Source organism: Polistes dominula, unplaced genomic scaffold (assembly GCF_049000335.1).
Source record: "Polistes dominula isolate Pdom_NZ unplaced genomic scaffold, Pdom_raw_medaka contig_24, whole genome shotgun sequence".
NCBI lineage: Eukaryota > Metazoa > Arthropoda > Insecta > Hymenoptera > Vespidae > Polistes > Polistes dominula.
Genome location: NW_028301150.1, coordinates 1,931,683 through 1,947,440, shown reverse-complemented (window position 1 = coordinate 1,947,440; position 15,758 = coordinate 1,931,683). Strand labels below are relative to the sequence as shown.

At 25.4% G+C, this 15,758-nt stretch overlaps 2 protein-coding genes across 2 annotated transcripts; both read left to right on the top strand.

Moving 5' to 3' along the window:
* The first annotated feature begins 1,077 nt into the window (after positions 1-1,077).
* On the top strand, positions 1,078-4,071 carry Osi2 (DUF1676 domain-containing protein Osi2). Its single transcript, XM_015317755.2, is given in 6 exon segments — positions 1,078-1,592; positions 2,052-2,226; positions 2,581-2,890; positions 3,028-3,221; positions 3,452-3,556; positions 3,559-4,071. Coding segments are annotated over 6 exon segments (1,083 nt in total). The 5' UTR covers positions 1,078-1,553; the 3' UTR covers positions 3,819-4,071.
* A 7,158-nt stretch (positions 4,072-11,229) lies between these two features.
* LOC107064743 (uncharacterized) lies at positions 11,230-12,539 on the top strand. Its single transcript, XM_015317754.2, has 2 exons — positions 11,230-11,782; positions 12,148-12,539. The coding sequence occupies exons 1-2, from the start codon at positions 11,230-11,232 to the stop codon at positions 12,537-12,539; spliced, it is 945 nt and encodes a 314-aa protein (XP_015173240.2).
* The last annotated feature ends 3,219 nt before the right edge of the window (positions 12,540-15,758 follow it).

Below are 15,758 nucleotides of genomic sequence, written 5' to 3'. Positions count from 1 at the left end.
GTTGAAAGAAAAAAAGATTCTTTTTTTTTTTTTTTTAAACAGAATATAATTATAAACAATGTGTTCAAATAATATTTACGTAAGAGGAGGGGAAGGGGGGGCGGGTTGGGGTCGATGATGACGCATACGTTGAACATCAAGTTGCGTAAAGGAAAGTTTGTGTATTTCACTCTTCGTCTTCTTCTTCTTTTCTAATAAGATCTCTCGTATCTCCTCATAGGAGGTTCCGGTCCTATATCCGGGGTCACTTTCACTTTTCAATATTTTTTTTAATACTTCATTTTTGTTCTTCTCTCACGTCCTACGGATTCTTCCCTCTCCTTAAAACTGGACCGCACTGACGTATAAATGCAACAGCCACTCACCGGCTCACATGTTGAATTCATTTTGCTTCCTATCAGTACACATCTCATTTTATTTGTTTTTTTTTATTATTATTATTATTATTATTGTTAAATATATCAAATTCAATGGTAAGTTATAATAAACATAATTATTTATTAATATAATTAATATATAATTATAATAAGGTATATTATTTGGATAACCGATATATATTTTTTTTTTATTATTATCGTTAAATATATCAAATTTACAATGATAAGTTATACGATCAAAATTATTATTTAAATTATTATAATTATAGTGCAGTAATATTATTTGAACAAACAATATTTAAAGAATTTTACGATTTGTACAATTTTTTTATTACTTTTATTTTTTTTTTTTTTTTATTATTAATAGTTTAAACGTTTGATGATCAACAACATTCAATTGTTTTACGTGTGATATGTTTCAATGATGATTTTTAAAATTGTTATCAATTGTTATCAAACGGATAGATTTTTATTTGTTTAAATTTAATACAATGATGAAGATTTTATTTGAATGACAGTAGTGCCAATTTAATTTCATCCTTTTTTGCAACGATGCGTTATACGATTTATTACTAGATAAAAGGTAACTAGACGTACTGGCGCCATTTTGAAAATAATATTAACCATTTAATTATTGTTTTATTTATCTAACAAATTTAAAATAATATATATATATATATATATATATAATTAAAAAATGTAACGATAAAATTCTTCTAATTTCGTGGTTTGATAATGGATGTGATAAATAATTGATAATTGTGTAAACAAATTGAATAATAATTAAAATTCATTTACAAAATTGAATTCCTAAAGAACGAACATATATATTATATAAATAAATATATCTTTTCAATTAATTTGAAAATAATTGAATTTGTGTTAAAATGTCGATAACCTTGTTGATATTTATTCAAAGTGAACGACACCAAATGTATTTCAATGCGTATCGTCAGGTGTGCGTACGTGAGAACTTGCACCGGCATTATTTACCGTGATCATCCTGACATTCTGATTGGTCCTTTAGGACTAACGGCACTTACAAGACTCACAGCGAATAGTCCGAGTCTTTCCTTCGTGACTAACACGTTCGTTTTACAGTGAAAGATTTGTAAGAAACACGAAACTTAGTGATTCGAAGTTTGTGGACACTATGCCGATTCAAATGTATTGTGTATGACGTTAGTTTATAACAAAAAATCTCAATTAAAACACGTAAGAGTTTAATTCGATACTTTTCTTATATTTTGATTTTTAATCTTTTTTGAAATCAATTAAAAAAAAAAAAAAAAAAGAACAAAATGAGAAAGTTTCATCGGATGATATATAACAAATAGTTGTTTAAGTTTATTACGAGATTAGTGTCATTTGTTTAATTATTATTACGTTAAATTTATCATGAAAATGTTTTTTTTTTTTTGTTTTTTTTTAATCAAAAGTATGATTACAAATTATTATTATAGTTTCGTTTTGTACTTTTTTTTCTTTTTTTTTTTTTTTTTCATCACAGATGTGTCTTTTTTTAGTTTGTCATTTTATTCATTGTAATTGTAAAATTGTCTTGTGGGTTTTCGAAGACAATAATAAAAACAATAATTAAAACAAGTTAATAATCAACATTGTGAAATGAAAATAAATCGTATGATAATAAAAACAAAAAAATTTTTATTTTAGATACCAGCGAAAGTTAATCGAGACAGAATGCGATTGGTGCGATTGTTGGTAAGCTGCTGCAGTCTGCTTTTATCCACCACTCCGCAGTTGATACGTAGCCAATCTACAGGTGAAAGAGTTACCTTTGTTGATGAGAAAGCTGGTGGTGACGAAATGTCAGGTGGTGGTAATAATGGTAAATCTATAGCCTAATTTATTATTATTATTATTATTAAAAACTATGTTCAATTCTTACAACAACAACAAAATTTCACCACGATTCGTCATCGGGTCTTTTTGTTTTTTTTTTTATTTAATAATTTTTCTGTAAAACAAATTCTACGTTCAAAAAATTCATCTTTTAATATATTAAATAATAATTTATATTTTATTTTATTTAATATATTAATATATTTTAATAATTATAAACATTATTGTTGATTTGTTATTTAATATTAATCAAAGGATCAGTGATACATATTTTAATGATGTTATTGTAAAATTGAAATAATAATTGTTATTAAAATTTATAATTGTATTATGTTTTAAGGTAACTTCGAGTCGCAACAAAATAATGTGAGATTTTTCAATGGAACAACAACACGTGAAGGAAAAAATTTATTCGATTGGATCGGTCTTGGAACAGGAAGCAACACTGATCCATATTTGGCTAAAATTAACAAAGATTGTTTGACAGGTGAACTTGCCAAATGTTTCAAATCTCAAGCACTCACCTCGTTTTCCGAATTTTTCGATCAAACGGCTTATACTTTGAATGATAATGTAAACGTTGTAAGAATGTCACGTCAAGTGGTTGCTGATGTTAATCGTCAACCTTACGAATATTCAACTGAAGCTAGGTAAATCAATTATTTATGATTTGCATTTATAATCATAATGTCATTGTAATATTTTGTAAATCATGTACATCAAAGTGTCATGTAATTTATAATAATAATTTTATTTATTTATTTATTTTTTTTTTTATAATATTTAGATCCGACGATTCGGAATGGGATCAATTGGTTAAATTTGCATTGAGAAAAATGGAAAAATTTGTTAAGACAATGGCTATTGAAATTAATGTTCCGTTATCCGAGACAGGTGACAATGATAGTTATTCGCCTAGATTCATAGATGAAATTGTCGGCGAGTTAGATACATTGGAAGATAAAAAGGATTCACTTTTTTGTGAGTATTTTCTCATTGGTTTGTAAATAAATTAATATGAAATTATATTGTATAGATATAAATCAAATTTTAGCATTTTATTATTTTTTTTTATTATTATTTACAAAAAGTTTTTATGATTTAGAAAAATTTTTTTAAACGAATCACGTTGTCGCGTGTGTTAGTTAAAAATTCATTACAAATTTACTTAATACTTTTAATTATTTTTATTATTTTATTTTTTTTTTCAGCTCGTCATCGTTTTCGAAAATTATTATTACCAATGTTAATAATATTGAAACTATTCAAACTGAAATTATTGTTATTTTTACCATTGATATTTGGATTGGTATCATTCAAAAATTCTTAGCACTTTTGGCAATTGTAATACCAGGTGTTATAGGATTTTTAAAATTATACAAACCACAAAATTATCAACCACCGATATACAGTCAAAGTGGTATTGGTTACCCTTATTACAGGGAACCTCCTGGTCATTATCCTTACGCAAATCATCATCCAGATTATGATGGAAATTATCATGGTGACACTGTGTCATTTGGACAAGATCTTGCCTATCAAGGTTATCGCAAATATCAATCGCAAAAAAAGAGATAGATTATTATTTATTTTTATTATTATTTATTATTATTATTATTATGCAAACACACACAATGGAATCTTCAGTATTCGAACATTGTGCATACATTTTTTTATTTGTATTATTATTTATTATCAAATCAAATACTCATAAATGTAATAATTATTTGTACGATATTACATTTTTTTTTTAAATTTATTTATATTTTTTATTATTATTAATTTTTCATATATTTATATTACAAACATTTAATTTTCTTATCAGTTTCTTTTTTTTTTCTTTTTTTTAAATACGAACTCACAAAAAATGATAATTATTAGTGTCTTATTATACGAAAAATATTTTAATTGAATAATCATATTTTGGATACTGGAGGTTCTAATTTATGTAAAAAAAAAAAAAAGAAGAACAACAAAAACAAATTTCGAATTATGAATTAAATTACATCAATCGATTTCTAAAGATTCAAATTTCAAATTCGAATTCAATTTAGATGTGGTATATTTAACATAATTATTATTAATATCATTTATATATAGTTTAATAATTATATTATGTCCATAATTTTTCGTGTACAGTAATATTAAACAATACTGATTGTAAATATTTGCATAATTGATTTTTCGGAAAGTGAACACATATATATCAAAATTATATGAGCCAATAATTTCAATTGAATAGATGCATCAATAAAAATTCAAATGATCTTTTATTTATCCAAAAAACAAAAAAAAAACAAAACAAGAATAGAAATTACTTTCCGAATAATCTCTAATATAATAATTAATGAATTACTGTAAATGTCATACTCTTCTTACAAATGTTTGTTAAATAGTTTTCTCGAGCAAATCCATGAACAACGAATACACATACACATACATGTATATATATATATATATTATTTTTTTTTATATAATATTACGTACACACATTTTATAAGTTAATAATAGTTTAAACGTTAAACGTAAGCTTAACGAAATAATAAGTTTAAATATATGTATGTAACTATAGGTCAGATTTAATGAGCTATATGTTAATAATGATAATGTAATAGTAATTTTGTTATAAGTATGTTCCTTTCAATGTGATCCAATGATTATTTCATTTCTCTTGAAACGTTACAATTATTTAAATACAAAGTTTTTTTTTTATATAAAATGACACTAATACGTATTTATTATATTTGAAAAAAAAAATATAAAAATTAATAATATTGTGAAATATATAAGAGTAAACCATAACAAATTATTCCACTTTTTTAAATTAGTGGTGATATACTTAACAATCATTCATTTTTTTTCCATGAGTGTAATATACAATTATTAAATATTATTTTTAGAACACCACACACACACACACACACACACACACACACACAGTTTGATTAATTATTAATTATAAGTAAGATTATTTTCATTTGTTGATAATGAATAATTTTGTTGTTGTTGTTTTATTTTTTTTTTTTTAAATTTGATTATTGGTGACCCAATTTGATGAAATTGGGTTAACAACAATTTTTCTTTTTTTTTTCAATTCAAGCACGAAAATGTAATTTTTATTTTTTATTTTATTTTATTTTTTTTTTTAATAACAATCGTGATAGTCATCGTCCATAGATTAGATTATTGCAATGTACTTTCTCCGGATATGAACGAAAGCGTCTAATTTATGTTTATACTCGTTGCGAATGTGGATCGAGTAGTTAGGTTCGTTTATCTTTCACTAGTGAGAATTGGATAAAGACGAATTTCGATTTCCAATTGATATTTCGCGTTCTCCTTAGATATTTTATTATTAGAAAATACTCATGTATTATTTATACTACTATAGAAAATAATATATGATTAATATTAATCTTATAAATAATAAAAAATAATCATTTTTTTTTTTTCAATGATTGATCCTTCAAATGTTTTTCCATAAATTTTGGATTCATTTAATTTGTGAAAATATGACAATATTCATTATGTTTTTTTTTTATCATAAAACAAATTTAACAAATCCAAATTAATCACGATAATTATATTTTATCTAATTATTTCTATCTCAATCTCCCTAAGATAAATTAAAGTCAATACAATCAGGTAAAATCCGTTATTAGATTTAGATTTCTTTTTTTTATGTTACCGTGAAAATTATTCCAGAGAAAATGATAATTAATAAATACATTTTTTTTTTTTTTAACTAATTTGGTAATAATTTGGTAATAAATCATTGGAAATGATTATTTTTTTAATTGTTTCTTTTTTTTTATTAATTATTATATATATATATTGTAATATTGCAAATTTTGTGTATATTTTATCAATTATTGTACTCTATATTAATACTAAATTAAATTTATATATTACAAATATTAATATATTAATTTATATATTATATAAATAATATATCCTGAAAGAGAAATAGGATACGAAGACCGCGAATGGAAGAATCCAATGAACTTTCGAATTCCTATTGCCAATTAATAATAATAAATAATATATATTTACCTAAATTTAATTATATTATTTTTAATATATATTTATATAAAATAATAAATAAATTTATAATGTTACAATATATTATATATAATACTAGGGATGCTCCGCCAGGCGTTGCTGTGGCTCACAATCAGTCCGATACACACGTCTTTCGCAATAAAATAATATTGAGAATTATAAATTGAGATATAAACTATTCTATCTTTCAAGTTGAATGAAACTGCATACAGTGGACAAAATTTTATTTAAATCGGTTCAGTAGTTTAGGAGTTCATTGCGGACAAACAACGTGTGACACGTAATTTATATATTTTAAGATATATTGATATATAGTATAATATTATAAATTTATTTATATATAATAAATTAATATTATATATAAATAAATTAAAATTATTATAATAAATTAAAATAATTAAATATTAAAAATTAATAAATAATAAAAAAAAATATATATATATATATATTTATTTTGTATTAATTATATAATAATTTTTGGATTAATTAAAATATAAAAGGTATATTAAAAAAAAAAAAAAATAATAAAAATTATAACAGTGAAGATTAAAAATATTTTGGTCCAAATTATAATAAAACAACATCCAATAGAATTAGTTTCACCAATCTTGGTGTGAAAATAACTAAGAAGAAAAATAATCATGTTTCTCATCCATTTTATGTTTCTTTAAACGCATAAGGGTAATAGACGAAGAACATATCCGTGCACGAAGAGAAGAAAAGAAAAGAAAAGAAAAGAAAAGAAAAGAGAATAAAAGAGAAGAGAAAATAAGAGAGGTAGAGAACTCGGTTGATATGATTCTCACTGTTGCGATCCAAAGAATCGGTTAGAACGGATCCGTTGACCAAGTGGCCTCGATCGTTCGAGAAGACCGGAAGTGGATAGCCGTTGGTAGACGGGGCGGTAACACGGAAAATGCCAGAACGGAAAGTCTGTGGAAATTCTTACGAGAATTATGCCACTTGACTTTTTTCTCACATTTTTTTTCTTATTCTTTTCTTTTCTTTTCTTTTCTTTGGCAAAAGAAATTTTCTTGTTCTTGAAAAAGACAAAACTCGTGATTAGAATTATGCCAGTTAACGTTTTTTTTTTTTTTTTTTCTTTATTTTCTTTATTTTCTTTTGCAAAAGATATTTTGTTTTCTTCGAAACTAAGACACGAAACATTGATCTTGAATTTTTTCTTTTTTTTTTCTTTTTTGCAAAAGACATTTTTTGTTTATTTTTTTCTTTTCTCGAAAAAGATACGAAACTTTGATGACAATTATGCCACTTGATTTTTTTTTTTTACTTTTTCTTCTTCTTTTTTCTTTTTCTTTTGCAAAAGATATTTTGTTTTCTTCGAAAAAAAAAAAGAAAAAAAAAACCACAAAAATTTGATCTCAAATTTTTTATTATCTATATTGTTAATATTTTCATTAATTTTCACGTTTTCTAAATTTTATTATTACGAACGAATCAAATTAACCTTCCAAAGCACTGTAGCGTTAAACCGTTCGTACATAAGGATTATTTTTTTTTTTTCTTTTTGTTTCATTTTTCTTTTTTTTTTTTTTTGCGTGAATATCATGATACATATAAGAACGTGTAATACACGTTAAAGATATTTAACATTTAACAACGTTAAATAGGAAGAAAGAAAGAAAGAAAGAGAGAGAGAGAGAGAGAGAGAATTAAGGTCAAGAAAGAATTTCTTGAATTTCTCTACTAACAGAGAGAATAATCCTGCGATCAGGATTATTTGTCAATATCAATATAAAAAAAAGTGAACCATAAAATTGAATGAAATTAAATGAAATTAAATAAAACAGTATAACGATTAATTGTACGTGAGTGTCTCGTTACGTTAATTTATCAATGAAAATGTTTTGTGTTATGTTCAATTATTTTAATAATCATTAAAGTATGAAATTAATGGAACCTTTTTTATATATAATAAATAGGACCTTTTTTTTATATATATTTTCTTATAATAAAAAAAGAAAATTATATATTATCATGGGGAAAGAAAAGAATTAGTATAAAAAATATGAGAAAAATTGTAACTTAATTTAAATATATATTTTTTTTTATAAAATTATTAATAAAATAATAATTTTTAAATATTAATAAATTATTTATTAATATTTACATATATTATAATATATATTATTATATTATAATTATTATATATATATATATATATATATATATATATATATATTATTATAATATATTATATTATATTAATTTGTATATTTATAATAATTTATATATTTATAATAAATTTTTAAATATTAATAAATTAATACATAATCAATAATTTTATAAAATATTCTAAATCTATATATTTCAATGCAATAAAATAATAAATAAAAAAAAACTTATATGAATATATGTGTTTGTAACGAAAGAAATCAAATAAGAAACCAACATTTTTAGATAAAATAATCATAATTTAGTAAAAAAAAAAAAAAAAAAATGTATACGACCAATTAGAAAGTAGTCACCCACGTATAATGATAATCACGATTGTTCGTATAAACCTGTTATTATCATAGTCAAATTATACTAATATATCCATGAATAATAATTCCAATTGGAATTCGAACAATGTAACGGTTGGTTCTAAATACTTGAAAGTACTTGAAATACAACTATCTTGGACTTTTTTTGTACAACAAGGATGATGACGATGATAATAATGACAATGATGATGATGATGATGATGATAATGATGAGGCCAAGTATTTGAATTTCTATCGAAGGTGTGTGTGGATTATGAGAAGAACTAATATATGATAGATAGTCATTAAATCTGTTAGCCTAAGAGAGCTTTCCAAGAGACACAGAAGCTTGGCGACGTGGTTTAACCTCCACGATCTTGCGTGAAAGCGGTTTCTTAGGTGGAAGAAACTTAACCGGATTCGAAAACGAGTCAAGCAGTTTAACCATCATCTTCCCTTAGGTGTATCTTATTTTTTGCTTTTCAATTCTTCATCATTTCATCTCCGGGAGATGATTCATTTAAAACATTTGTTTAACATTATTAATCATTTTTCTTCTTTTTTATAGTATTGCATTATTTAAGAATACATTATTAATATTATTTCATACTTTCAGATGACTTTCGGTTCCGAGATCAATGACGACCTACTGACAACGCTTTCTAGATTATCTTTAAGCTAATATCTTTTATACACGTGAAGAAGAAGAAGAAGAATACTTTCGTTATCCTTTTCCCCCATTGAATATTTTAATACATAAATTTGCTACAATATTATCTGGATGGGTAACAAAAAAATTTCTAAAATAATCAATTAATAAATCCAATTATTTATCAAAAGGATAAAAAATAAGTAAGATTCATGATACGCATGCGCGTATGAGAAGGTGCATATACACGAGTCTTTTGATCTGGATGGATGGAACTCGCTTGCTCCACATTTGTGACACGGTTCTCGCGATGATGATGATGATGATGATGATGATGATGATGGGGAGTCGATGATGAGTTCTTCTATGTTAGTAGACACCACACCGATTGTTTTAGGATAAACAACTAAACGTATACAATGCATGCTTATACAAATACAAATACATGAAACTCTCTGAGGTTAAAGGTGGGGGAGTAGTGTTAGGGGAGGTGGAGAACCAATAATAATATCTTGAAGGTTGGTTCTTATGGTAAGACCTTAATATCCCTATATATGGCATAGAGGAGTGTTCTCGTAGCTGTTAGTAGTGTGCATCTGTGTTGTATGTGCAATGGATGGATGAAAGAACCAGTTTGCTCGAGTGTCCTCACCTTGGTATATACCCAGGTCTTCATTCTCTCTTCCGCAACGAGATTAATCCACTGAGAAGAGAGTCTTACGTCCCACCATAACCACTACCATTATAACAAACCATAAGTATTAACGTACATGTTGTTTTAATACATGGATAATACCAATACTGAGAAATAATTGGCACTATGATAGCAAGCAAAAGCCACTACTACTACAACTATTTCTCCTTTCCACCACCATCACCACCACCACCACCACCACCTCCTTCTATCCTTGCTTAGTAGCTCCTGCTTGCTTTTCTTCTTCTTCTTCTTCTTCTCCTTCTAGTATTTCTTGTTTTGTCCTTTTCCAATTAAAGTAGGAAATGGAAACTATACGTGTTCCTCCCTCACTAAGTGTTTCGCATACCTCCTGCAGGAGGTGGCCCACCAAGAAGAAGGCGTTTGCCATATACCTCTTTGTTAGTGGTATATACTCACCTAGAGACTACTACTACTACTACTACTACTACTCTCTAGTCAGGAGGTGATCTTACCTATATAAAGTAGACGTTGCGATGACGCGGGTTCAGACGCCTCGCCACGCTCATTCCACGCATCGAGCGTGATATCAAAATCACAACACTATCACAAGTCGTCTCTGTACATCATTATCAACTCATCTGGATTTTATCCTAATTTTTTGTTCTTTTTACAATCTACGAGATAACCATTAAGAATACACAAACTCAATGGGGGTGAGTAATTACACACAATTATTATTTTAAATAATATATGTTATTAATAATATATAATATTGTAGATATTATTGTTATTTAGAATATTTTTTATCTAATTTTGTATTATTATGTATTATAATTGTAGATGATTTTTGATATTTGTCAGAAATTCGATTTTTAATATCAGTTTAATCAAAATACATCTGACAGTCATTTTATTTTAGATAATATGTTATCTAATTTCATATTATTATTTATTATAATTATAAATTATTTTTGTCATTTGTTTTTACAAAAATTTATCTGACAAATTGAATCGTTATTTTTTTTCTTTGTGATTTCTTTTGATCATTTTGATATTATTTTGATCGATGTGTTTGTATACTTCATTATTTTGTATTGTTTGTTTTTTTTTTTCAATTTTTTCTTTCAGAACAAAATGAGGACAATTTTAGGATGTTTAACGATGTACGCATTATGCGTCGTGTGTTTGGCTAATCCTTTGGAGAAAAAACTGGACAAAATCAGCGTAATTGAGCAACAGCATCAGCAACAGCAACAGCAACAGCAGCAGCAACAACAATCCGTGACGATGATCGATCGTGTGAAATATGAAGAAGAATTGTTAAGAAAGTTAAACAACAAGTGTTCGCAAAATGACATTAGCAGCTGCGTCATGTTGAAATTAGTTACGTATATGAATAAATTATTGAAAAAAGCATCCATCGAATTAACGGATGACGTTGAAATAAGAAAAACTGGACAAGCTAATGAAGATTTTATCTCATACGAAGTTGGAAGAAGTACTGACGATGAAACTGAAGTACTTAATATGGTTGCAAATAAAGCTTATGCATTTGTCAAATCGAGAAGCATCAAGTGGAGAATCTTACCGGAAAATGACGTTGTCGTTTCTGCATCTGAGGATGAAAGTGGATCCCTTAATTTTGGTTTAACCATTGAACGTGCTGACAATAATGTTGTTCAAGATGGTAATATTGCTTTTTTTTCTTAATTTAATTAATGTCTATAAATATAATATCATTTATTTTAATTTAATTTAATTTAACTAAATATATATAATAATATTAATATTTTAATTTTATAAACAAATTTTAAATTAAATTAAAATTACTAATAAATATATATATATATGTGTAACTAGATATTATAGTTATATTTTTATAAATATAGTTATATAGTTAATCTTAGTTACATATATATTTTAAAAATTATATCCTTTTGACTATCAACTAAATTTGATGATACAACAGGAAAGTGGGGGCTTGGAGGGGTTAGTTAAAAATAAAAAATATTTCCGATATTGATTGTTGTATCTCTTAATTTTGTTTTTTAGGTCGTGGTAAAAAGAATAACAACATGGGACCATTGATGGCAGCAGCAGTATTGAAAATTGGCGTAATCGCTGGATTGGCATTCAAAGCATTGGCACTGTTGGTCGGTAAAGCTCTTCTGCTTTCGAAAATTGCATTGCTATTGGCCAGTATCATCGGTCTTAAGAAATTATTTTCACAACAAAAACACGTTACGTACGAGGTCGTTGCACATCCCCATCATTCAGCCAGTCATACATACAGTGCCGATCATGGACACGGTGATAGTTATTCAAGTGGATGGGCAAGAAATTTCCATGGTCAGTCGTCTAATCATGGGATTGATTCTTCTTCTTCTTCTTCTTCTTCTTCTTCTTCTTCTCATGAATTGGCTTATTCCGCTCATGTCAAATAAAAATAAGAAGATGAGAAAGAAAGATTTGGGGAGTGGGGGAGAATGGGAGAGGGGGATGACGGGGGGTTTTAAGTCAACGAAATTTACGGATTCAATTCGATAAATTTAATTCATTTTTTTTTTGTAACATTAATTCTATTTTTTTACTTTGATTACTCCACGCGTTTACCTTGTTTATTTATTTAATTAATTATTTATTTATTTAGTTTTTCTTTCTTTCTTTCTTTCTTTCTTTCTTTCTTTCTTTTCCACGTTTCACTATTTTTCTATTATCTATTGCTTTATTATTTATTTATTTATTTATTTTTTTTTTAATTTTTTTCTCTTCGTTGTTTTAACTTCGATATTTTGAAAATTCGAGTAAAAAACGTAATCCCACCTTGTCAATTTGTCATAACATTAGGACTAGTAATAGAGACTGTTTACGCACTATGACGAACTGAATTACGGACGCGTAACGAGCTGATGACTATCTTTCACATCTACGATAAATTGCACTCATTTTGTTTTTTTTTCTTTTTCTTTTCTCTCTTATTCCTTTTTCTTTTTCTCTTTTATTATTATGCATGACACGACATCGTTATCATAAGGAAAGATGTAATTTTTGAGATACTTTGTTCTGATTATTTTTATAATTTTTTTTTATTTTTTTTATCTAAAACCAAAACAACATTTGTACGATAATATTTATTATTAAAAAAAAAATAAATAAAAAAAATGAAATAATAATAATAATTGAAACATTTAAGAAACAAAAAAGTTCATAAGAAGATTAAACAAAGTGTAGCGATGTATCGATGAGTAATCAAAGTAAACACGACTTTCCCTCGCTATATATATATATATATATATAGAAACAAATATTTATTTTTGTACTTAACAATAATTTATTTTCATTATTATCGACAGTGCAAATGCAAATGATATATCATAAACGTTATGTTTAATATTATTATTATTATTATTATTATTATTGTTGTATAAATAAATATTTATTGTCTTTCTAACGCTAACTAATTTATTCATAACGTTGTTATGCGTTGTTTTAACGTGTCTATGTATGTATGTATGTGTGTATAATAATTAGAACATTGAATTTATAATTAAATTCTATTTATCTTTAATAATACATAATACACGCGTGTTATTTTATTCTCAACAATGTATAATAATTACAGTAATAATAATAATAATAATAATTAGTATTATTATTGTTAATTTTATTACAAACAAAATCGTGTTATTCGTAATTTGAACTCTTTCTCTCGATTACTTATGATTTATTTATTTATTACACGCAAAGATTTAAAATTTTTTTTCTTTTCTTGTTTTTTACGGTAACACGGATGTAAAAAAAAAATTCTTATTTTTTCTTGAATAATTTTGGAAAAGAAAACATATATATATATATATATATATGTAAGAATGTTCAGATAAAACATTGACATTAATTCAACGTTTTATTTCGTCCATTTATTTGTTCGTTATTTGCCAAAAAAAAAAAAAATATTCGTTTCTTCTTTTCGTTTCGATTTGTTTAAACGCGAAGTAATAAATATAAAAGAGATAAAAGAGGATAAACATTTCAAATTGATTATCATTTATGTACGTCCTATTAAATCGGTGCCACTTTTGTAAAACTAGTTTTTCAAAAGAAAGATGAGAATTTTAAATGAGGATATATACTATCGCGACTACATTTAACAGATAAACATTAAATTATTCCTCATAATTAGGAATATTTTTTAAATCTCGTAATTTTCTCTTTTTTTTTATCCTCTTGGAATGCGTTTAAATATAACTGACCTGGAATATAAATAATTCAATAAGAATTGTGGTTTATATGAAAATTTGTTGATCAAATTTTTCATTAATAATAATAACAGCAACCGAATATACATTAAAATATTTTTTTTCTTTTTTTCATTTGATTAATAACACTTTAGCAATATTATTATTATTATTATTATTATTATTATTAATAATTATAAAAATATTAACAAAAAAAAAATAATAATCGTTTACAAGTAAGATTGCATTTTTCATTTCGATAAAAAACGACGGAGTAGTTTAAAGTTGTTCAAATAAAAAAAAAAAACAAAAAAAACAAATAAATGAAAATAAAATAAGCTAGTAACAGTAAAAAAGAAAAAAAATAAATATCTCTACTATGAATGATTAAAAACTTAGATTCGTTGTAACTAATGTTGGATGCATCCCGCATTTGCAAGAAAACTTAGCGGGACTTTTAAAAGTCAGGTATGGTGATAAACAGTGTAACAATTCAATCTGAGCAAGTAAAAACGTAGAACTAAACGTGTCATAGTTAAACGATTTATAGACAGTTATCGTTGATGAATATGACTTTGGTTTTTTTATTTTCCAGTAAGTGAAAAACATGTTTGTGTAAATATCCATTTGTCTCCTTTCATTTTTAAGTGGTTTTACAAATGATCATTTAAAATGTCAATTAGTATTATTATGGTATTATTAAATACAATTTATTTGATTTTAAACGGTCGACATAAACAAAGAAGGTGCGTGGTATGTTTTTTTTTTTACAAACGTGTCATTTATTTTCTATTTAAAAAATGTTTCTATTTTATTCCAAAAATAATATTAAATTATTTATTTCGCAAATATTATTCTTATTAATGATTATGAAATATATAGATTAAAATAATTGTATTGTCTGGAAAATTTTACAAAAAAAAAAAAATTGATTATAAGATACATGACAGAAAAAGAATTAGACAACATTGTAGGAAGTTTTTTTTATAAATATCCAAAGACATGTTTTTTCATTATAATGTTTGCGTATTTAGGAAACTTATACTAATTTTTCAATAAAATAAAAAAGTTTGCAAATTCAAGAAACTCGATTACGAAGGTTTTTAACGAGGCTTGTTTACAAGACACTTCTACGAGGCCTAATTAAACACACCCTACGGACTTATCGGAAAGACCCTACGGATTTTTCTAGTCCGTAAGACTCACTACTTTTCGGAAAAAACCTCACTACTTTTCGGAAAAAACCTTACTATAGAAGTGTTTAGTACACTAACAGAGGTGTTTAGTTACCATGCATTTTTTAGTTACCAGAAGCAACTCGTCTGATTTCTTTGAATTGAGAACTTGCTTGCTGTGTAATATGTTATTTATTTATATGTGTTTTCAATAAAACGTATAATAATTTTTGAATGTGATAACAATAATATA

Coding starts and splice junctions, on each gene's coding strand:
- LOC107064743 (XM_015317754.2), top strand. CDS start 11,230: ATGAGGACAATTTTAGGATGTTTAACGATGTACGCATTATGCGTCGTG. Junction 11,783..12,147: donor CAATAATGTTGTTCAAGATG/GTAATATTGCTT, acceptor TTTGTTTTTTAG/GTCGTGGTAAAAAGAATAAC.